The sequence below is a fragment of the Sipha flava genome, unplaced genomic scaffold, assembly GCF_003268045.1.
Source record: "Sipha flava isolate LNK unplaced genomic scaffold, YSA_version1 252_pilon_pilon, whole genome shotgun sequence".
In the NCBI taxonomy this organism is placed as follows: Eukaryota; Metazoa; Arthropoda; class Insecta; order Hemiptera; family Aphididae; genus Sipha; species Sipha flava.
The window spans coordinates 109,001-134,472 of NW_020272904.1; the positions used below are offsets into that span (position 1 = coordinate 109,001).

A 25,472-nucleotide genomic window follows, 5' to 3' on the forward strand; every position below is an offset into this window, starting at 1 on the left:
CTTAAAATGTATTTTCAATAATTATAATACTACTAGTTAAATATAATACTAATTATATAAATAAAAACAAAAATAGTATAATTATTACTATAGAGTGTTAAATTTGAGATATTTCTTACTGTATCAAATACCTATATAGTTCCGTACTGCAGAAATACAAATGCATACATATTCTCTACTTGTTTACATCTAAAATATTCATATTACAATTAGTACAATTTATATAATCAATTTAAATTTATTATACTCCAATATTTATTTTAACTTACTACTATATGTTATTGAATTATGACCCATATCCTGATTTGATTTTGTATTAATTTTTGAATATAGTTGTTGTTGAAATAAATTCTGAAATAATTTGTATTTATTAATACAAATTTTTATAATTTAGAATAAATAAGCTTACGTCAGATGATTGAGCACTAGTTTTAATTAAACTATAGGGTGATATCCCCTGTTTTCTGCAAATGAAAATAATAAAAATTCATATTAAAAAAAAACTTTAGTTTAATATTAGTATAATATATATTAATAATTTATTACTGATAATTATTATCTTTAGTTAACCGTGAATTGGATTCTTCAGTTTTAACCATTTGTTTAAGGAACTCATCTTCTTGGAAACCAATACTCATTTTTGGAATATCTATTGTTGTCCCATGTGTTAATTCATTTCTTGATTTACACATTGTACTGCTAGTCTGGAATTTTAAAATAAAATAAATTATTCACAATATCATAAACATTAGTATTACATTAACCAAACCAATACATACTGTACTATATGTGTTCCTATAAGCAGGATGGTGAATTACTCCTAATGGTGAACTAACTAATGTATTAGAAGAATGAGGAGAAGAATACATAGATACTGATGGTGAGTGTTTTTTAGGCATATTATCTCTTGTGTTACGAGACGAACCAGACATCTGATTCAATACTAACAAGTTTCTTATTACTTCTTGAGTTTCTTTTTCTACAAGCTCTTCACTAAAAGACCGTTGGCTTGATGAAGTTCTAGATGTAATGTTTCGATCATTGTGTGACCAATCTGTGAACTCATTTTTAGTATCTTGTTTGATTGTACTCGTAGCTGGAGATTTTGTTTCTTCCCTCTGAATAAAATTATACAATAGAACATAAATATGAACATAAATATAAAATAAAACATTTACATACAGTCTTATAGTAACTATTAGTTGTAAATTGAGAAGGTAATGGCGATGTATTGTCCATTAAAGATTCATTGATAATTTGACTCAACATATCTTTAGCTGTTGACTTGTCATCAACTTTTTTACAGTCCAATTTATTTGATGTTTGAAGTTTGTCATCCTTCATTAATAAAAACAAGGCACAACAATTAATAAGAATATTATTCGCATACTAAATTAAAATATATTCATGCAAACCAACTTTTGGTTTTGTGCTCTGTTGATCTACAGTAGAAATATGAGTGAACCTTTGTTGGTCAGGTGAAGGTGTATTTTGTAATTTTTGAAGCCATCTGTGCTTAATTGGTTGATGAATCATATGTTTTGGATTACTTAACCAATCCTGTAAAATAGTGACCAAACCTCATTTAATTATTTTCCGTTTAATTTTAAGCATACTACAATTATAGTATAAAAAATATCTGTCAAATTCTTATATACAGTACCATAAAAACCGGGAATGCAGAGTTTGCATTGCATACAGATCTTGGGCCTCAAAAGGTCCAATAACTGGTATGGAAATTATCAATGTATAATTAATTTGAATAAAACCAATGTTATATACTAACTTTACCAAAACCTATTGCCTTGCATCCTTCTAGGTATTGCATTATGTACTCTTGTTTAAATCATATAAATATTTTTAAAAAAAATGATATAAAAATAATGTGTACTAGTTGTTTTGAAAATAAATATAATATTTATTTATTTTTATTTATCTATCATGTTTTAATGGTTATATATACTAATTAACTAATAGTTTTTCCCAATAACATACCGTAAGTATTATGTATAATAATATATGTAGAGAATAACTATGTTAATTTTTTTTAAATAATATACTACCTATCATATTAAATTGGGTATTTAGTATCATATTTTATCCAAACTTTTAAATTTAAAAATCCCTTCCTTCTAAAATTTAAATTTTTTTTAATTGCTATTCAAAAATTAAGTATGGATCCTCAAGATTTTGATTTGCACACAGACCTTGAGTTTTTTAGTTACTGCACTGCTTACATACTAGGTGTATATATATATTATATTAAGTACTATATATTATATAATATTATGTATTATTGAATGACTGTATTGTAATAAGCTATCACAGTAAGAATTGTTCAATTTTTAATATTACTAACAGAAATCCGCCATTAAATTGAACCCAGTTTATTCATAAACCCAAAATCAAGAATATTGTAGTTATTTAAAAACATAATAGGTACCAAATAACAATAAACTCAGATTATTTATATTATGTGTCAATTCAGTGCCTACATTATGTAATAATATGAACTCGATATATGTAAGCTACATATATCGAGCTCATATTTTTATTGTTAGAACTTTATTATATTGAAACATCCTACTCTGTCTAGTTCATTGGGATTTATAATTAATCTTCAGTCGTATCAAAATAATAGCAAACAATATTTTCAATTATCTTAAGTAAAACTTTACTAGTTTTATAACTCAAACCTGAAAAAAGAACACTCATAAATCGGAAAAAATAGATCCATTATAACTCACGGAACCTAAATCTATACAATATCGTAAAATATTAACTTTGAATTTGATAATCGATTATTATCCAAATAATTTAAACTAATTTTTTCCAAACAAAAAATATATATACCAAAAGTAAATATAAAATTATTTAAAGCATTGCTTGTATGAAAGTCTACTAATTTTTTTGATTTTAAACATCTGTATTAAATTGGAGATGAAAGATGACGGGAAAATATGTTTAGACAGTATGTTAAAAGTAAGTACTTTTACCTATATATTACATATACCGTAACGTTTTAGTTAATATTATTAACATAGTTGTTTTTTTTTTAAATATACAAGTAGAGCTACCATCATTAAGGAGACTTATATAGTAGACATTATCATAAATTAAATTACCACGACGTGAGATCAAATTGGAACCCCAAGCTGGATGGAAGGCATTGAAATCCCTCCCAAGCAGGAAATTATGCTGAATGAAACTGAATAGGGCAATTCATAAATTCTAAAGAATATTCGTATCACTAGGAATATAATACGACTATAACAATAAAGGCTAGGATGAATTCGGTAGGAAAATCTGTGCGCCGACGATATAAATGTTGAAGTTTAAAAATTCATTGCGAGTAGCAACTTCAAGAGGGATGGACCTTGACTTTAAAAGAATTGTGAATTATAATACCTAACCCGCCATAGCCGTAATAACAATCAGATCTATAGTTAGCATAAATGGGTATAGTAATAACCAGGTTTCCGAAAGAAGTGTAATAGGACATTTATTCTTGAAAAGTAAATACAATAAATTAGGGAGAGGAACCATCAAACTTCTAACATTCCATTGAAGAATGTTGGTGGACAGTGATTTAGTGCTAAAAATATAAGTGACAATATAAAACTTGGGTTTTTTTATTGGGTACACACATATTCTACAAAACAGAAGTGGGTACAGGTCGTGTACCCCCGTGTAGTCTCCACTACACCACTGTTGGTGGGTATGGCAGGAATCCTAATGTTTTTGGTGATTGACATATTTAAGGAATAAAATCAACGTTAGGATTTGGAACGGTTAGAAGAGAAGAAAGATTCAATTAGATTAGGGAGAGCGGCGGAAGAAAATGAAGATAGCGTAGATGAATTCATCAGAGGTTTTGATAAAATGAGTGATAAGGTATATACCCAGGAAAAATCATTAGCCTTGTTAACTAAACCCTGGTCTTGGTCTATGGAGTGATTAAAATAACTCCCATCAGTGGCATGGTGAAGGGGTATTTATGACACCTAGGACAACATTTTTATGGGTGGGCTAGTGTGTGGATGGATTTAGATGTGTAACAATTTTGGTTGAATATATGCTTAGATATAAAATGACCTAGTTTAAAATATCACTGACACGAAACACGTAGCAGCGAAATACATGATAGTTGGTATAAATATCGCACATAAGATCAACACATTCTGTATGTTTAGTTAATCAGTAGGTATTAGCCAATTATAAGATATGAAGGAAAAGCCTTTTATAGTTTGCTAATCCTAAGTATGAGTAAGTATAATGTAAGTAGTTGGTTTTGTTAATACCTAATTAATACTTTAATTCTAATCTTTAATCATTTTTAGATTTCTTTAGATTATGTTTTTGAAAACATTTTTATGATGGTACATTAGAGAAAGTGGTGGATTGTGTAGGTATAGAAATATATGCTGTGCATCATGATTTATAAATGTTCACCACACCATTGACTCCCATAGGAAGAAGAGTAAGACATTCATACTTGGTAAAGACGAGTGACGAAAACGCATTTTGGTATAGTTTGGATTTAAAAAAATGGTGACTATCATTTAAATTAGAAAAATCCTCAACGCGAAGGGGAACATTAGGTTCTATTGTATTGGAAACAGGAAGCTGTCTGTTAATGGTATAAGAGTATTTATAGAAGAAGTACAACCATTATTTTTTTTTAACAACTAAAGCATCTTGATAAGAAATATTTTAATAAGCCATAATTTTCTTAATTCCTTCTGATATACCCATTCTTGACAGCTGCGATCGGTGCAACGTGCGGAAGTTTACAAAAGAGACATGAGGGGTCGTGGACAGTCGGGTAATCACCGATGGACTGTTTAACACCACCACAATGACCGCATCTGGGATAACTCCGACAATATTTTTGGATATGCCCGAAATACAGACACTGGTTACATTGTACCGGAGATCTGTTGAGGTAGTTTAGGGGAAAGAAATTTCATCTCTATAATGCGAGTGGGTACTATAACACCATCTTTCTTTACTGCACTACGTCTGAAACTTTCCATTGGAAAGGGTGAACGCGGGCCTTCCCAGAAATCACATTCCAGAATATCATAATCGAGTTTGATTACTCCAAATGAGTAAATCAGATCAATGGAATAACTGCCGAGAACCCATGTTTGATTAAAATATTAGATCTCAAGCAGAGGTTACCATTTTCGATTGAATCAAAGTAATCTTAAGTTTTTTTTTTTTAAAACGACAGGTTTAATGTTAGTAATACTAGTAAATTTGGTTGAAAAAAATCTTGCCGCCTTAACCGGATGCCAACTTCCCAAGTTTTTCTTTGGGTCGATGCATTCAACAAGAATAGGACCATTATAATTCAAAAAGAAGGTATGTAGATAGTGTCAAGGCGAGCAGTGTCGACGCTATGATTTGCGAGACTCTATGCAAATTATAAACGTGAAACCCCGGACCTGAATATACTACAAAAGAAAAAGCGAGGCCAAAGATCCGATCCAAAAGTGCGAGACCCTTTGTGATTGGACTTTCTCACACCCCTCGCACCGGCACTGGAGGCGAGTTCTTAATAGCATTAGAAACGGAAAGGGTGGTACAATTTGAAGCAGACAGGTGTATCATTAATTTGAGATATGGAGTGGCTGTTAAATTATCGGTATCCACATAATTATCGTTAATAGTTATATCCAACGATGTATTATTAGCAGATTAGAAATTATCGTTATTAAAAGTAGTTTGATTTAATTAGAAGCGACGGGTTATTTATGATACGTCGAAAACTCGGAAAAGCCGGATTAAATTTTTCAATATTAAACTTACGTGCATTCTTTTTACTAATAACGAGCTCGAAATTAGAATCTAATCCACGGGAAGTGTTCTTGGAAGTTTTGATTTTATTTGGAGCAGGTGATTTAACCGTACGAAAGCCGCCGCTCAAACACAACGCCATGGGATATATAACAATAATATGAAAATGAAAGTTCACGGTGATAACTAGTAAACAAAAAGCACGACCGTATACAAAGACTGCTGGGATGCAATTGATCTTCTCTCTTTATAAAGAATATTTAATTACATACCATTTAATGTACATTAATATAAAAAATATGTAATAAATTATATATGTAAATTATCCATCTATACTCAAACCATTACGTTATACTTCTTTGAAGAATCATCAACAAAAAAACAGTAACAATAATGATATAAATTAGCATAATTATGTAATAAGTTTTATATACTTGAAGTATAAATCGGCCTCTTCTGTAAGATTTTTAAACAAATTCACCTAATTTTATTTATAGAAAATTGACCATACGTAATTGGCACATAAAATATTATTTAAAAATACTCGCATTAAATTAATAGTTAAAAACAGATAGTTCAAATATACCTGTTCTATAATCGTTTCCTATTTATTTTTACAGTAAATAATATGATTTAATGTTAGCAATAAATTATTAGTCAATCACATTCAAAAATATTCATTGCAAATAATTGTAATACGTTTTAAAATTATGATATACATATATAATTGTACATATTTTCTTGAAATACTTTAAATTTTACACTTATTATCAAGTCTGAAGTAGATACAAGGGAAAAACATTAAGTAAATTTACTGGAGACAGCAATTCTGATAAACGTTATACTTTTTCTAATTTTTTTTCTCCCTAATATATTTATTAATAAGTTAACAATTAAGAACTTTAAGTCAAAATTTGATATTTATTAGTTATTTTTGATTTTTTTAATGTTTCGGCATTAAGGTTTTTATTAAGGTTATTTTATAAAGGTTATTAGCTTAATATATTAACTTATTATATTTTTTAATTATCATAAAATGATTATTACACTGTTTAAAACTCACTTATTTTAATAAATGTGTTTTAAAAGTACACACACCAACAAACATTTTTTATACGTAAAACTAAAAATTTAACCTTAGTATAGATCAAATAAATATATCATTTTAAGATAGTTTTATGATGTATAATAGTTCTTTATGAAAATGGCGGATTAATAATAACAGTTCAATTAATGAGATATTTTATAGTAATTATTATAATTGTACAGATTGGAAACATTCCTTTTTATATGATGGATATATCTAGAAATCAATCCTTCTCTCTAGTCATCAACCTTGTAATATACTCAATTAAAAAATATTGTAATTCAACATAAGAAATACTCATTTAGTTTTTTTTTCTTTTAATTTCTCATATTAAATGTGAATATTTATTCTTTTTTCTCCTTTATATTTAAGGTAATACAAGGTAAGCCAATAAAAATTATAATTAAAGTATATTTTATGATAAATGCAAATCTATTTTAAGAATTTTTGCAATAAAACCAAGTATCTTATGTAAAAATAATGATTTATTGAAATAATTTGATCTCACATTTAATAGACGATGTTAATTGTGTATTCTTATGTACAAACTTATGTATTTAAGCAAATATTACACTTCATAGTTAACATTACATATCTACAACATTTATCATTATTTAATTATTGTAAAAACACAATATATAACAAATCATAACTATACTTACACATAATTCCTTCATAAAAATGTTTCCAAACCATACAGAAATAAAGGAAAACTCTTTGGTTTTCTTTAACTCAAAATATTGTTTTTTTTTTTCAATTTAACTTATGGAGTCCTTAAATTCTGATTGTATTAATATATATGTAATTAGGTTGTTATTATAATTTCTGATGGTTAGGCTAATATTTTCATTATAGTTTATAACATCAATAATAGAAGAAAATAATCTTTCATTTTTAAATGATATTGATTGTGGATACAAAATATATATGTAAACATAATGTAAGATATAACAAACCATTAACAAACACCTTCATTGTGCAAACCCAAGTTAACAAATATTAAATGTTAACTGTGTAACTAATATTAGTCTATTACATGCAAAAAAAAAAAAACCGAATAAAATAAATAAGTGTAAAATAAGAAATAGAACTATAGCCAACATATACATTAATATATTAATTACTTAGTAAATTTATCTACAGCATTAATTTGTAAAATAAAAAAGTAACACTGTTATTTCATTTAAATTTGATCAAATTACTTTCAACTTGTACATAAACTCATAAAAAAGCAACAAATGTCATTTAGAAAAAAAAATATAAACATAAAAAAAGAAATAATTAGTAATTTCAAAATAATGTAATTTATTTGTTTCATTGTGAAAAAAAACTATACATATTCAATCATGATTTATTCTTACCGTTTTTGCAGGGCTGTTATTGTCCTGTGAGGTATTATTACTAATCACAGTAACATCGTTTTGTTTGTTTAATGACATTGCATTGGGTTTATTAGGAGATAAATCCAATATATCTCCAGCTGATGCTTCTGTTTTCACAATAACACTATTATTTTCAGGATCTTTTTTATTACAACCATTAATTGCAGTAGTAGTAATAGTTGCTTGATAAGGATGTATGTCATCACTTAAAGTACTGATGGCCACTGAATGTGGAGAATTATAAAAGGGCTTAAATTTAGTTGCTGTAGATTGCGATGAAGATGGAGCATGACTAGTAGATTTAGGAGTTTCAGTACTTAAGTCAGGTATTTTTGAAGGTTTTTGCTTATTCGACTTATGTATTTTGTTCATAGCAGAATTAGATACTTTATGTTTAGATGCTACTTTAATAGCATTCATCAATTTAGTTGGACTATTTTGTAGAGGTTGTTTTTTAGGTACTTTAGGCCTGTGGAACAGTTTTTATATTTAAATAATTTTCTAAATTAAAGAAAAATCTTAAATTTAAAACAAAGAGAAAATAATTTTAAAAAATGTTATTTTTAAATGTTTATTTAACTTACCTAGAATCCTTTTCTTTTGCTTTAATTTCTTTTAAAATGTTGGTAGATTTCATCCATCCATTTGGCCATAATGATTTGATACGACTATTTATAAACTGAGCAATATAAATATCTATTGATTTGGATCTTTTAATTTTAGAATAGGTGGTAGTCCGAATATTAATAATTTCTCGTACATAAGCTCTGAAAATATTTATTAAATTATTAATATTCTATTACAATAAAAAAATAAATAAATAAATATTTAAATTAAATTAACATTTATTTCAATAAAAAAAAAAAAAAATTAATTTATGTGACATACAATAAACATTATATATTCTTAATCCAATGTGCACTTATTAAATTACCAAGAAGAATTAGCATTTTAACAGTTTATTCAAGAGACAATATTTACATACAATATTCTTCCCCCCTCACAAATTCTATAAAAATATATAAATTTAATTTTGGAATTTCGAAGGATTAAGTAAATTTATAATTCCATCATACAATCAACTGATGATTTTGATAGAAAACAAGTCTACATTAATATTCCAAACATGCAATGAAATAGCTTAATAAAATAATATCAAAATTAAATACCACTATAGATACAAAATGAAATATTAAGTCAAACTAGTAGTAACTTATCTAATAAAATATAAGATTATATTGTAATTAAATAAAGCAAGTCTAATAAATTGTAAAAAAAATGCGATATTAAATACAATTTGTACTTCAGATATTTTTAAACTAATATTATCACTTTTAAATTAAGATATTAAAAAAACTAAATATATTATGATAAATTACATATATGTTACAGTGAATGACAAAGAATAATAATTTATTTAGTTTACCGGTAAATATCGTTAATATTAATTTTTAGTTTATATGAGTAGATTTTTACGTCAATTACTGGGAGTTTACGTTAAAAAGTTATACAAATAGTTATTTTTGTATTTATATCATATATTATTAATTATTTATTTTCACATAAAAATGAACCATGACATTTTAAATTACAAAGTTTGCCTGAAGAATAAGCACATTTATTATTTTTTACACTTATTTTTGCAGACATCATTGGCACCCTTAAGTGCCCGAAATACTGCTCAAACCAACTGCTTCTCGAAGAATAAGCTCTTTTTCTTTGATGGATTTAGGTATGTCAAGAAGTAATGATTATCAGATAACTTGCACAAAAAGCATATTTATAGATTTTAGTAATCTACCTAATGTAAAACTGCAGCATAAAAATATAAAGTTGTATTATAGTCAAATTTTATTATATACAACATTTACCAATTTGTTTAGTGAATATCGAAAATCTCTATTTTGTATTTAAGTTTACAATAATTTCCGGTTAATGATGTAATTTCCATGTATAAATCATTTATTATAACATATATATAATATTAATTATTATTTATATATTTAAATAAGTATACCTAAATTCTTCATTCCAAGGAAATTTACGACGTGGACGTTTCGGCCCAGGTTTAGATTTCATTCCATCATTAGAAAATCCATTAACCATCCTGAAATATTCCAAATAAACAGAATATTTAATAATAAATAGCTAATGTTTTTGTAATAATTATAAAATATTAATATTTTTAAGATTGGAAAGATGTTATCCAGAATAGGGGAAGATGGAAGGTCTTGATGGTGGCGGCAAAGACTCTTGGAAAGTTATAAAGCCAAAGCCAGTCAAATGTCAATGTTTTTAAGCCCTACACAAACCTGTTTATTCATTTTTCATAGAAATAAACAACAATAATAATATATAAATTAAGTGAGATTATGAACAAAAAATAAGGGTTCACTAATCTCATAAAGTTCAAAAATCAATGTAATAACCAATTTATGTAACTCATAATTAAATTTTAAAAGGTATTACAATAATGTTGTATGTAAAGTCAAGTATCAAATCAAATCTATATATTGTATTTTTTGAGAAAATATGTTATTAAATTATTACAAAAAGGTATGTAAAATTAAAATAAATTATAAACTTTTTTTTTTTTTTTTTCATAACTAAACAAAATTGAAAAATATTTATAAAAAAAGAGTTTCTGAAAGGCTGGAACCCGATTGATTTTTTTCGTAACCCAATTGAGTACGGTTACAATCAAACAATAGGAATAAAAAAAAAACTCAAAAACCACATGATTGAGCACAAAAATGGGTGTGACGTTGAGGCTTTGTACCGTAGGATATTTCAATAATTCACCATTTTTTCTAATCCCAATAAACATATACTTGAAAGCTTCAACATTAGCTAACTTTTTGCCTCTCTTGTATAAAATAATTTTTATTTCATTATTTTCCATTTCAATTTGCAAAATACACGTTATTTAGGAATACAATACGAGCACATGAGACAACAAAACAGATTGGCTATTATTTACATCATAAGTACATAATAGTGCAATTGTTGTAGATAAAATTCTGGTTTCCTATCTATCAAAATTATTTTAAACTTCTATGATACCCAACAATCGATAGCAACATTTTTTTCAATTAATATTTAGTTTCCTATTAGTAATCTACAATACATACTAGTAAAAATCTGACAACGCTGTACATAATATTATAAACAGTCATTTTATAAAATTAAGATTTGGATATACAAAATGAATATATTATAATACATTATAGCACATACCGTTGATCTAAGATTTTATTACATTCTAGAGTATACTGCTCAATAACTGATGGTAATACTTCTTTAATTGCAGTTCTTAACCTTAGGCATAAAAATAATAATGATTAAAATAATGAAATACTTAAATTTAAATTAATAAATCATTGTTTCATATTTTTTTTTTTTTACTTTTCAATTGGTTCAGTAATTTTTGCTTCTTCAGAGTCAACCAAATTATTAACTTGTTTAACAAGCTTCTCTTTGTCACATAACATGCATTCAGCTAATAAAGCATAAACTGGTTGTGCATTAAATGGTAATATTTCTTTTTGGTATTCAAGACTAAAATAAAATAATCACATCAACCTTATTAATTTCAAGTGCATTATTAATGGGTATTTATAAATTTATCAAAAAAAAAAAACAATAATTATACACAACCTATATAAAATAAATACCAATACAAATAAAAAATCATGGTAAACTTTAATTGAATTCTGTTTAATTATGAAAATTATAAATATAAAATGAATATTTGACATCAGTCCATATGTTAATAAATAATAAAGCATTAAATTAATACATTTGTGATATTTAAATTTTATAATAATCTAATAAGAAATTACTGCAAAAATATACAATATATTTTACCTTAGTAGATTTAGATTTATTTGTTCAGAAAATATATTTAAATTATTTTGGTTTGCTATTTGAGCTTCAGTCTTAATTGATTCAATAATTTCCATTATTATTTCAGGAAGTTCTTCTGCTATATTATGAACACCATTTGAAACAGGTATATCAATACTGATGGGTGGATTTATTATATTCTGTGTACTTTTTATGTCACCTGGACTCGCTAAAATTACAATTAATTAATAAACTAAAGAATTTCTCATTTAATTTTAATAAACTATAAATACTAACATGATACATTTACAGGTTTTGAACAAGCTGCATAAATCACAGATTCAATTGTATCATTAATTGAACTAACATTATTTTCTGTAGTAGGAACTTCTTCAGAAAATACAGGTTGAGTTTCCTTTGAACCACCTAAATAATATTTAAAAATTAAAAGATAATAACACTACATGTTAAATCAATCTGGATTTTAAAACTACTCAAATTCTATATTTCACAATCAAAAAAATAACTTTTACCATTATTATATGTTAACAAAATGAATATAACATAAAAGCTAGTATAAAACTAGTCACAAAAGCAAGTTCTTTGGAAATCCTTACTAATTTAAAGTGAATAATGAAACACTACGTTAAAAGTAATTCAGAGATAAGTTTCATATACAATATATATTCAACTACTCTGTAGTTATACATTTTTGTAAAAATTATTATATTTTTAACTTTAAAATAATTTCAAATTTGAATAATTTAAATTTAATAAAAACAAATCTTCCAATACCATTACATTAGGTAAAATTGTATGAGAATTATTTCAACATAAAATACTCGCTAAATTAGTAACTAATTTGTAAAAAAAAAACTAAATGGTTGTTTTACACAAAATTGATTACAGGATAAAATTTAACATAATATTCAAGTTTTTTCAAATTCTCAGAATAAAAAAATTATCCAATAGCAACAAATGATTTATTCTAAATTCATATTATAGAAAAATTAAAAATTAAAATTGAATATAGTAAGATTGATTGCTATAATATAAATATAATAATATAATATTAATATAAATAACTACAACAGTAGTCAATATGCATAATAATTTATATAAATTATATAAATACAGTTTTATCTCTATTATACAAACTCAACAGTTTTTTTTTAAAAGTTTGAAAAATGTCTGTTTATTGAACAAAAATACAACTCTTCAGTAATTTAAAACTTGTATTAATTAAAAAAAAATATTTATAAATAATAAATATTACTTAAAATATTTAATAATGATGTATATAATAATTATAATAATGTGTAGTAAAAAAAATAATATTAATAGTAGGTGCATTATTATGTGCATATTTATTTACATATGTATGTTTATGTACTATATAAAAAATGTTTATCCTATTTTGTTGAAGAACTATATAAATGTCTGCAATTATTTAAAGTGTTAGAATGATTTATAGGCAAGTAATTTGAGTACACAATTCTTTTACACAAGATAAAATCATTCAGTGGAAATACATAGAAAAGGTTCCATTAATTTTTTATTTTAAGAAAAAAAATATTTGTATTGTAGTGTTTTTATTTTTCTGTTAACAAAAATGATTTTAAAAATATAAATCAGTTCATATTATTAAAATTAAAGTTTTTGGTTGAAAAAAAATATTAAAGAAAAATCAATTTTCTCTTCTTTAAAATAAAAAAAAAAGAGTTTATACAATGAATTTACACTAAATTGTTTTGTCCTACACAATATGATTTTACTGCCAAAAAAATTGTAAATAAACAATTTTTTTATATACTTGTTATTTTTCTAAACTTAATTTTGCTATACCTTTGAAATCTCCAAAATAGAAATAATATTATGTTCTTATAATAATAAAAAATTAATTTGTTAAAGAAAAATGTTATTAATAAGAATTTCATTGTTTCAAAAAAATTTAATATTCAAAATGGTTTTATTAAAAAGAGATTAATAGAAAAACATAAATTATTTTCACATAAATCAAACTTATATTCTATTAATTTTAATAACATTTACTACTAAAAAATATATATAAATATATAAATATTAATACTTGGCTTGCACTCTGGTAGCTGAACTTTTTTTTCTTGAATCAATGATTTAACAGTACTAATTTTTTTCTTTTTATATGGAATAATGGAGTTAGCACTATCAGAATCAATGGACTGTCTTCTTTTACATTTTCCATTTACTGAAAGTATAGATGGACACACAGATGTTGGTGATTCTTTTTCTTCTTTAGAACAAGAAGACGAATCATTAGATGTTTCACAAGTCTGTAAAATTATTAAAATATTATTGAATAACAAATATCAATATCCCAATACAGGGTATCCATCAGTGGTGTCTCTAGACCTTTTGATAGGAGGAAGGCAAACTTTATACATGTATAAGACCATAGACTCATTCATCATAAGCGTTTAAATACAGGACTATACCTCTGATTCAGTGCTGATTTATTAACTTTAGTGCTCTAACTTACTTTAAAATTAAAAAGGACTCTGATTTTTATCTATAGATGTTTATACTATTATATATCAAATAATTGAACACTAAAATTAAAGACTGAAATTTTTATATTTGTTTTTTTTTTTATTATTAATAATTAAGTATATACAAAAAAATGTAGATCAATTACATTGATCATTATTACAGAGTAAAATATTAATATTTGATAAATAAAAAATTGAATAAGTCTTATTTAAAAATCGTTTATTATCACATTTTTTCAAAATTACAAATATTTTATGAAATAGTATGTTATTTAATTCTTTAGTTTTATCTGACATCGGTTTTGTTGTTTGGATGCTATAAATGAAGTCCTTAAATATATTAGTACCATCAGCGGTGCATTGCATCATTAATTTAAAAAAAATATGGCGAACTATAGATAATAAAACTGTATGTTCACAATCAGTGGTGAATTCTTGTATTTAAATGCTTCTCATTCGTACTCCTAATGTCCATTGAGGCAATGGGTAGCTTCATTCTGATGGGTGAGAAAGATAGTGAATAAGAAACGAAACATCAGTTAACCTCCATTCTCCTCAGCCTCCAACAAAATTGTAAGGGGTTAAGGGAGAGGACTGTTTTTTGTGTCTTATCTGAAAAAGCTCTTTCGTTTTTTTTTTCTTCGTTCTAATAAATAATAACAACCCATCCCATCTATAAAGATTTATAAATTTATGTATATACCTTTGTTTCTGTGCATGAATTTTTTCCTGAATTATTTGAAACAACAAAAGTTGGCAGTTTTTCATCACTATCTTCTAATACAGAGTTTATAAAGTGCTAAAAAAATAGTGTAAAACATACTAAGAAAATTGATTGACTAGTAACAACACAATTTAAAATTTACCATACGAGGTTGACTAGATTTTATTTCATCAGAATCTTCAGTAACTTCAGAAATTTCTTTAAATTCTAAAGAACCAGAATTTACATAATAACCTCCAAGTTTTGTTTCAACTTCTTTTGGCAAAACTTCATCAAACTAAAGTAACCCGAAAATAAAGAAATGTCATTAATTTACAATTTTAAAAATAACTTAAGATATTATATATAATTTGAATTAGTTATACATATATAAGTTAATAAATAATATATTTTTACAAAGGTATTCAAAGTAATAAATAATAATAAATTGTAAATAATAATTCAACAATTATCAAATACCACAAACAGCCAAGTAGGCGCAAATTTTTTTATATAAATACATATATTATGTAATTTTTCTGTAAACAATTTAAATCTAGTTACAATATCATTCAAATTAATATACAAAATTTTATAATTTTTCATGCAGACAAAATATGAATAAAGTATAAACAATTTTTTAAATTTGAAAGACATAATTAATAATTAAGTAACATGTACAATTCAAAATATACCAAAATATTATTTAATTGAATTTTAAAAAAGCCTATAGAGCATGCTGTTATTAATATATATTTTTGGCTTCTATAAGACATTTTTACTTTTTTACTTGGATTATCATTAATTACAGAACATATTTAATTTTATACTATTTGACATTATTCAAAATAAAATTTAAAATAAATCTATGAAATAAATACTTAACATGAACACAAGGCATTCATAAGCTTATAAAACTAGACATTTTTATAGTAAAAAGTTCAATTATTAAACTTAAGTATACATATAATAAAAATATACAAGACTGAATAAGACTTAGCATAAGTTAAAAAACTGAATTAATAATTTCTCAGTTCTTTTCATTGTAGAACATAATTTAGTTCTGATTAAAATAAACATAAAGAGTTTACTAAATTTATTTATACAAATACTTTCATGTTGGTAAACAACTAATTAATAAAAAAGTGACTTTCCTAAAGAATTACCTGTAGTAAATTTCTTACCTAAGACATGTATAAGTACTACATGAATCTTTTGTGCTAATTTACTTTTAGGCAGTTTAATCAAAGAAGAAAAAGCAAAAAAAAAAATAATTTTAATATGAACAAAACTTATGAAGAAAATAATCAAAAATAACATTTATTCATCATCAATGGAGTTACATTAAAATACTTAAAGTACTTACAATTTCAGTATTGTCAATGAATGAATCATTCTCATCGTAACCAGCTGCTAGTTCAGAATAATTGTAAAAGGCAGTTTTTTTCTTCTTCTTTTTCTTAACACTACTAATAATTCCCTATAAAAATGTAAATATAATATTAATAATTTCTCATTACAAAAATAATTTTAGATATTGATTTATATTAAAACAAAAAAATGTATACAACTCTATACCAATAAAACATGAAAACATGTTTATTAAATGAACATTTAAAAATATGAAGGACATAGATCAAAATGCCTTATTAAATTAAAGAAATTTAAATTATGGTACAAAATGAAAAAATAGACAACATTTTACAAATTATTAACTTATAAAAAAATTATATAAAAATAAGGTAAAATTAAATGACTTATGCAATTTGACATTACCAAGCAATTTTTCTAAAAGAACTTACAAATTTTTGTTCATAATGATCAGCCAATTGTTTTATTGACTCCTCATTTTCATCAAAATTAGCCTGCTGATCTCTTCTTCGGCGCTTTTTCTGAAAAAAAATAATAATGTTTTAGATGTTATACATTTTGTTCTTACACCAACTATTTCTAAAAAAACAAGTTTAATCCAAATGATAAAAATTAAATGTTTTTCATAGTTGAATAACCTAATAAATAAATAATAAAATAATAAAATAACCCCATTCAAAACAGTTACTAATATTTTAAATAAAAATATTATTATGTAGGTATCTAATTAAATTAAATTATAAAGTTTATTCATTTAATTAATGAATAATAATAACAAATCAATTCAATAACCATCAAATAATTTTATAAACTGTTCTTTATAATAAGTTTTTAAAACATATTTTAGTTAGATGGTACACAAAAGTTAAATTAATTTTGGATAAATTAAATTATTTTAAAATAGAAATTGGGTTAAATTCATACAAGTTCAAATAAGCATTTATCTATTTAATAAGATTGTTTAATATTTATCACTAATTAAGTAATATAATTCATTATATTATAGGCGCCATCCTAATATTTGTTATATAACTATAAAATTTACATAAAAAATAAATATAAATTGTAAAATTGTATTTGTATTATTATTTAATTTATTTATATAGATAAATAGCTTAATATATAATACATTTTATACATTTACTATACATCATAAATATAATAAATATATTTAATATAAGTATGTACTTTCAATTGTATAAGAATAATATTTGTTAATAAAGTACCTATTTGACTAAACAATTAACATATATAGAATAAAATTTGCTTAAGACACTGTTTCTGTCAGTCTCTAGACATTTCCTATACAAGTCAATGTAAAAACTACTTTTTAAGACAATCAGTTTTTCTCTATCTAATCGATTAAGACTTTCTTCTGTTCAGCAGATTACAATAAGGTTTATTAATTGTGTGAAAATAAAAATAGAAATTTTACACGTTTACATACACTTATTGTATTTATCGTTCTATTTTATCATACTACCTACAGTATTTTTAACGAATAGGTTTAAATTTCATAATATTATGTGATTTCAGACGATCAAAAAGAAGATCTAGAAAATCCAGTATAGACTCCATCAATTTCTGCTGATTTGCAACACCTATTGAGAATTCAAAAAGTATTATCCTCTGTAAAAAATGCCAAAGAAATGTTAGGTCATGTCAACAAAACCAAAAACTTTCTTGTTAAAATCTTAAAGAAATAAAAATGGACAATTTTTTAAATTTGTCATAAAATAGAAAATATAATAATAAAAATATATATATAAATAGTATATAAATGTATGTTATTATTTTTTAATTAAATGCAATAGCAAAAAAATAAGTGTATCTATAATTTATAAATTTCTTATTTGTTAAGTTATATTCAATAATAAAAAAATAAACTCAATATTTCAATCAGTATCTTAAGACACTCTAATGAACTGGTTCCTTAAGGAGCGTCTTAAGCGAGTTTTAGTGTATTTATAAAATAAACAAAGATAAATAATTACAGATAACTTAAATAAATAGGTATTACTTAAATGTTGAAAAAAATATTATTTTAAAGAAAAAAAAATAGTTTATAAGTATTCCCCATTTATCAAAACAAATGTTTCATAAGAAAATACATACAAAAATAAAATATAATCTTTTTTAAAATATAAATTATTTTAGAAAAAATCTCGGAAAAAACCTATATAGTACATTTAAATAAATAAGATAATAAAATATGGAAATTATAAAATTTTTAAATATATTTTAGGTGATAAACATATTTATATAATATATATCACTAATCTGTTTAAAAAAAAATATTCAAATTCCATTAATGTTAGAGAAAAAACTCTTAGTTGCATAATTAAATAATTTAACTTAAAATACTATACTTCTATATTTTAGTACACATAACTTTAAATTATTAAGGTAGATATAAAGGTAATTTATTACTATATGATTTAATTACATTTATAGGTACATTCTAAGTAGAAAATACATCAAAAAATATAAAAGCTATATTTCATTAAATACAAAAAGTCAAATTTAAGTACCTAATTACGAATAACTAATTAAAAAAATAAAAAAAAACTTAAATAATATTTTCTTATAACAAGTTCATAGTCATCCAAATAATGATACACAATTTTTCTATAAAACTAAATCCCAAGATATATGAAATTTCAGAAATATGAAAATAATATTAAATTTAACATGAGCAAAATTATATAATTTATAATTTTAAATCTAAGTTTATTCTTCTATTATGTAAATTGAAAATAATACAAGGATATTTAAAGATTTTAGAATGAAATTATATAGAAAAATTTTAAAACAAAAATTATTGAAACCTTTATAAAAATAAATTATAATATGTTATGGCACTTCTTAATTATACTAATAAAATATATAAACTTAAATTGAAGACCTGATCAAATATGTAAATCCAACAAAATCTAATCATTTTAACGATTTGAAAAAAAAAACGTCAAAACAATAAGTTGTAAGTATGCATAACTGATTTATTCTTTAACAAATATAAATACCAAATAGTTATGATAATAATTTTAATTTATAAATGTGAAATAATGTTTATAAAAAAAGTAATAAATTATACATTTTTTTACTAAAAAAATGTATTATATAATTTTTATTATTTTATATTATTTATTAGATTTGTGGACTTATTGACATAGTCACTAATAAACACTATGCAAAATAAAAATTATATTTTGACTAGTAATTAATGAGCAATTATACACACTTGATAAAAGTACTGATTTTAAAATAAAAAAGTTTATTTAATTTAATTCAGAAACATAAATAAATCATTTTTAACATGATAAAAAACTGAAATCAAAGAAAACCAAAAAAAAACTTGAGTATCTTGTATGTTCCATAATTTAAAACAGAGTATAAAAAATTTAATTAACTTAGTAAAATATACTATATACATGTAAAATAAACATTATATAATCTTATAGTTTAAAATAAAATTGAAAAATTATAGCGCCAAAATAAAGATAGGAGCAGAATATACTTTCATTAATTTCGTACCAATTGAAAGACGTGTTAATGCACTACTGTTATCATAAAAGACAGCAAAAAAAAAACATTTAAAAACAATTGATTCACCATCGAAAATCAAAAAGTTCAATTAATTTATTTCCCAATACATATTATGTTTAATAAAGTATGATAATGTAATTTGTGTTCATATAAAAGTAAACACAAAGTTATCACGATACATACGTATTTATATAAACGTGAGTGCATATATGTGCGCGTAAGTGTGAGTGTGTATATGTGTGTGTATGTATGAATGTGCGTGTATGTGTATGTAGAATGCAAGCATTGTATTGCAAACATGTATTTTTAATTGCATTACTTACTTCTTCGATAAGTAATTTTTGATAATTAAACACTGGGTATCTCTCTTCAGTGGGTTCGAACAAATCAACTTGTATTCGGATAGTAGGCGAATGTTGAGGATTGGTCTTAGTTTCCGACTTTTTCTCAACAGTATACGTATTGGACATTATAATCAGACAGACGGGCGCACAATAATAACAACATCGACAGTCGGCCAACGTTTAGCGGATAGCACATGTTTCACGAAAGCGCAACGCTACCATACATGATCGGCGACAATCACAAACTGAAAACTGGTTACAGGGAGTGGGAATACAAGTACAACTAAAAAGCGAGGATATAAACCGTAACCAGTGACACCAATGGTGGTCTTGAAAACAATAAAAACCCGCGTTTTTTCAAATAAACTTATAAATATAAGCTAACACTTATTATTATTATTATTATTATTATATAAGCATAATGTATCAAATATTGTTTTATACTTATATACAATTCAATGGTGTACACCAGAGAGAAGGCTAATTTATTAATATGTTTATCATACATGATAATTGGAACTGAAATTCTAATCTTCTCTCTATGTTAAAATGTTTAATATATAAGTGTTTTCAATTTTTATTTTACATCAAAATTTAAAAATTTCCATTTGATAAATACTGTAAATTGTAATGACTCCGTACCTGAAGTTTGTTCTTATTCATGCTTATTTTACACGCAATATGTTATAAATATATATATTACATAAATGTTTAATTCAATTTGTTACTTAGGTATATTTATTATTTACTTATTTATTTACGCGAATGGACATCATGAGCTTTAGGTAATCAACTGTAAATTATTTTAAATTTGTATAGAAGAAAAATTAGTTTCAATTCAAATATGCCCTTGTTTAGTTTATACTTTTTTATTATATTTATATTAATGTATGGTTTTATAACTACATCGGTTGTCGGAGCAGCGTTTCTGTCGATAACGGTTATTCAGAAACATCTTATAGCTTGCTATTACCCCGGATTCGATTTCTTGGAAGAAAATTTTCAAAATTCTACGATTTAGCAAAATGCTAATTTTTATACAAGTGATGTCAATACTTTCAGAAAGACTTTAGCAAAACCGGCAACATAATGACAAATATAGGTTTTGAATGTTACGATATTTTTCGTTTGCCAAAGAGAAACTACTTTATTCTTAAAATTATAATTGTATTATTTTAATACTTAACATAAAATAATAATTTGATAGCCATCAATAAATTATTATTTCAATTTTTTTTTTCAGTAATAATTACTTTTTAAAAATTAAATGTTTAATTAATTATAATCATATATTTAGTTTTTGTTTTTATCTATTTTTCCTCTATAGTTCGGGGCACGGCCTTAGAAGATTAGTCTAAGGACGTGGTGAGAGTATTTATTTTTTTTCCGAAATGACGATATTGTCGATCGCCAATATTAAAAACAAACCGTACAATGTATAAAGTATAATACACCAAATTCACAGACATTACTATTTATATTTTTCCAGAAATGACGACGTTGTCCCTTATCATAACCACCATATAATCTTTAATTATAAAAATAATTTTGATACTATAAATCAGCGGTTCTCAACCTTTTTTCATTCACGCACCCCTTGGCCACTCACTACTACTTTACGGACCCCCAAATGCCAATTTGTCATATATTTTTACATAAGATAGATATGAATTTACGAAATAAGTTTAATAATGAAAAATTTGATTTATTTTGATCAACATGCGTAATACATTGTATGTATAAAAATAAATAATAAAAAATAATATTGAGTTAAAAATGTAATTTTAATGTGATCCTTGAGCTTATTTGCTAGCACTTAACTTTTTGAAATCTGGCTCCACGGATGATAAATAAACTCGTAAGTCCGAACTCACCGAGAGTCTATTGCGGTACTTATTTTTAATAAATGTGTATGACGAAAAGGCTCTTTCCACTAATACAGAGCTCGTAAACGGTAGCAAAACATTGAATGCTTTGTAAGAAAGCTCAGGATATTCGTCTTTCACATTAGCCCAAAAGGTGATCAGTGATTTTTTTTCAAGAAATGCTGCTTGGAGTGAAGAGTCCGTTTTCAGTTCAATCAATTTTTCTTTTTCACGGGCTGATAAAACTGCAGATTTGAAATAAATTTCATTGAAAGGGAACATAATCCAGTGGTCTTCTTTTCCACATTTAGGAAAGTATTTTGCAAAAGCTGTTTTAAGCTCATTCAAATGTTGAACAATTTGGTGTTTGATGCCTTGTGATAAGTTCATATCAGTTTCACTGAGAAAATCATGCAGTGCTTCAAAAATTTCTGGTTGGTTATTCTCAATACACGTTTTCCAGTATTATACTCTTATTATACACTTATACTAAATCGTATAAGTTACGAAAAACCTATTTACAACATTTACAATATTTCACTACTAGTTTCACAAGTAATTTCAATTAATTACAACAAATTTCAATTTTTCCGCCATTACGCTTTTTTTTCCCGGGGACCCCCTAATACCTACTCGCGGACCCCCGGTTGAGAACCGCTGCTATAAATCGTAAAATTAATTTTCCAATTGACGTAAATTGAAATTCACATACAAATTATTTTGGACATCAATTAGGATGAACGTGGTGTTCCCCCGTTCCGGGGAAAAATATAGTTGGGGTACGTAAAAAAAAAAAAATAGTAGAGGAGCTCCGTCCCCCTGCAAACCCCCCCCCAATTTGAGCACTGGAAACAAGCATTATAAAAATAATATTTTTTCTTTATCTAATAGGTATATGTATGTTGTGTTACCTTAATTATCTGAAGAAACGATTATTCGCGTCTATTTTTTTTTATTTTCTTTTTTTCCGGCTTTACGATCCATCGAGGATCTTTACCGCCAAAACTACCTCCTCCCATTTCTCTCTATCATACGCTGTTACTCGCCAATCTGCCCCACCATGGGCTGCCGCATTTCATATCTCATTTATACTGTCAATCCATCTTCTTCGTGGTCTTCCCCTTGGTCTCCTCCTCGCTAACGACCAAGTCATTACTCCTTTTATTAGGCATCCGTCTGCTCGCCACGCATGTCCGGCCCATTGCATTTTTATTCTTTTTAATAAATTGCACAACATTTTCCTTTTTGTATAAATTTTCTAATTGGGCATTCGATCTCAGTTCCAATTACATGGTAATATCAGGGCACAATTCTTATCTACTAGAGATAATATATGCGGAAAAAAGCCAGATTTAATGGCCTTGCACCTCTTAAAGAATTCTCTTGGATTGTATTTATACCTTTCGATCTCTTTGATCTTGCTTTTTCTGACATTCTTTTTTTCTTTTCTTATTAGTTTTGTCACTTCTTTCCTTTTAATTTCGAATTCTCTTATGTTTTCAGGTGTAGGTAACTGGATAGCTTTGTTCCTAGCATTATTACGTTCATGGATTCCTTTCCTACAGCGTTCGTTGAACCATTTATTTCTTTTTGGCTTTTGTGTGAATTGCACTACACTCTCCGCAGTTTCAATTATTGAATTTTTAACCATATTCCATTTGTCCTCTAATTCTTCAATAGCAGAACTTATTCTTGATTTTAACTTTTTGTCTACCGTTTCCCTATATTTTTTCCATATTTTTTCTTCTTTAAGCTTCTCAACGTCGAATTTTCGAGCTGCTTTTAATTTTTCTTCATTATTCCATTTTATTGCCATTTTACTTTTGAAAACTCCAACCACAAGGTAATGTGGTCCGTATCGTCTGCTCCTCTATAGATTTTAACATTTGTAATATTTGATTTGTATCTATTACTTATTAGTATATGGTCTATTTGACTGATGTATCTGACACCCTGGCGATACCCATGTATGTTTATAATATTCTTTCTGGGGAACTGTGTGCTACTGATATTCATTCCTCGATTTATAGCCAGGTTATAAGAAGAACGTTTTGAAGTATTACGTTCTTGAACATTTAATCAGGAGAACATATTAAAGAAGTATGTTTACATTGTTGAAGAAAATTGCTAAGTGAATGGTTTTTTCTTTAACATTATTATATTTTAGAATTTTAACTTGAAAATCATATTAATAGTTTGTATAAACACTATAAACGTATTATACACACGCTGCACACACACATACACACAAACACACAAGTCATAATATTATGATCATATTTAGATACTTTATTACTACTTTGATAATTTTTGCTTGGGAACATATTATTTAGGTTTTCTACAACGGTTGATTATAAATTGATCGTCTGGTCTTGATAACTGAGATAAAAGCGATATCATTGTCTGTATTCAAAATTTATTTTGGGTATACCTTATAAATTATTTCTCTTATTTCATATTTATTTTATTTTTATAGATTACATTATTATAATATAGTGGTTAGAGATTTTTTAGTGATGAGCAAAAAAAAAATTCATGTATATTACAACACCCCAAAAAATCTTATGCATGCCACTGGTATTTATCATATGCATAATTATCTATAGGTACATGTATAAAAATATTAATGATAATTTTTTAACACAACTTATTTTTTGAGAAAACCCGAGGACTCCCACAGTTATCACAGGTAGATAACGTATATTAATGACGATTTATACGCTATTTAGTACAATTTTATAAAAGTAAATGGCGTAAATGTTACATCAAACACAAGAAATACTGAGAGAACGGTACACAATAGACCTGGTGAGAGAACTCGAGTACCCTCATGGTACAGAAAGACAGTTTTTGAAAATTAGGCTTGGTAGTCAACGTGTTAACTTTAACACAACTACTTTCAAAATTTATACCTCGAAATCGAGCAAAGTGTTCCTTTAGATATTTTCACACATTTTAATACATCACCTCCCTTTCCGTTGATATTATTTTAATAGTC

At 25.3% G+C, this 25,472-nt stretch overlaps 1 protein-coding gene across 1 annotated transcript; it reads right to left on the reverse strand.

Moving 5' to 3' along the window:
* Positions 1–51: 51 nt before the first annotated feature.
* Positions 52–20,868, reverse strand: LOC112684577 (ubinuclein-2). The gene is made up of 20 exons (XM_025556163.1): positions 20,589–20,868; positions 17,151–17,240; positions 16,715–16,828; positions 15,512–15,646; positions 15,349–15,444; positions 14,207–14,429; positions 12,415–12,543; positions 12,139–12,346; positions 11,677–11,829; positions 11,509–11,589; positions 10,289–10,378; positions 8,856–9,038; positions 8,251–8,740; positions 1,420–1,560; positions 1,183–1,338; positions 780–1,118; positions 547–704; positions 410–464; positions 270–351; positions 52–189 (listed from the first exon to the last, which is right to left on the reverse strand). Exons 1-20 carry the CDS (start codon positions 20,733–20,735, stop codon positions 176–178), a joined length of 3,084 nt encoding a protein of 1,027 aa, XP_025411948.1. The 5' UTR covers positions 20,736–20,868; the 3' UTR covers positions 52–175.
* Positions 20,869–25,472: the final 4,604 nt, after the last annotated feature.

What these genes read in the sequence shown, in the direction of transcription:
- LOC112684577 (XM_025556163.1), bottom strand. Translation starts at nt 20,735, where the DNA reads ATGTCCAATACGTATACTGTTGAGAAAAAGTCGGAAACTAAGACCAAT. An exon ending in AAAACCTGTAAATGTATCAT is followed by an intron (nt 12,347 to 12,414) that starts GTTAGTATTTAT and finishes TTGTAATTTTAG; the next exon opens with CGAGTCCAGGTGACATAAAA. An exon ending in AACAGAGCACAAAACCAAAA is followed by an intron (nt 1,339 to 1,419) that starts GTTGGTTTGCAT and finishes TTATTAATGAAG; the next exon opens with GATGACAAACTTCAAACATC.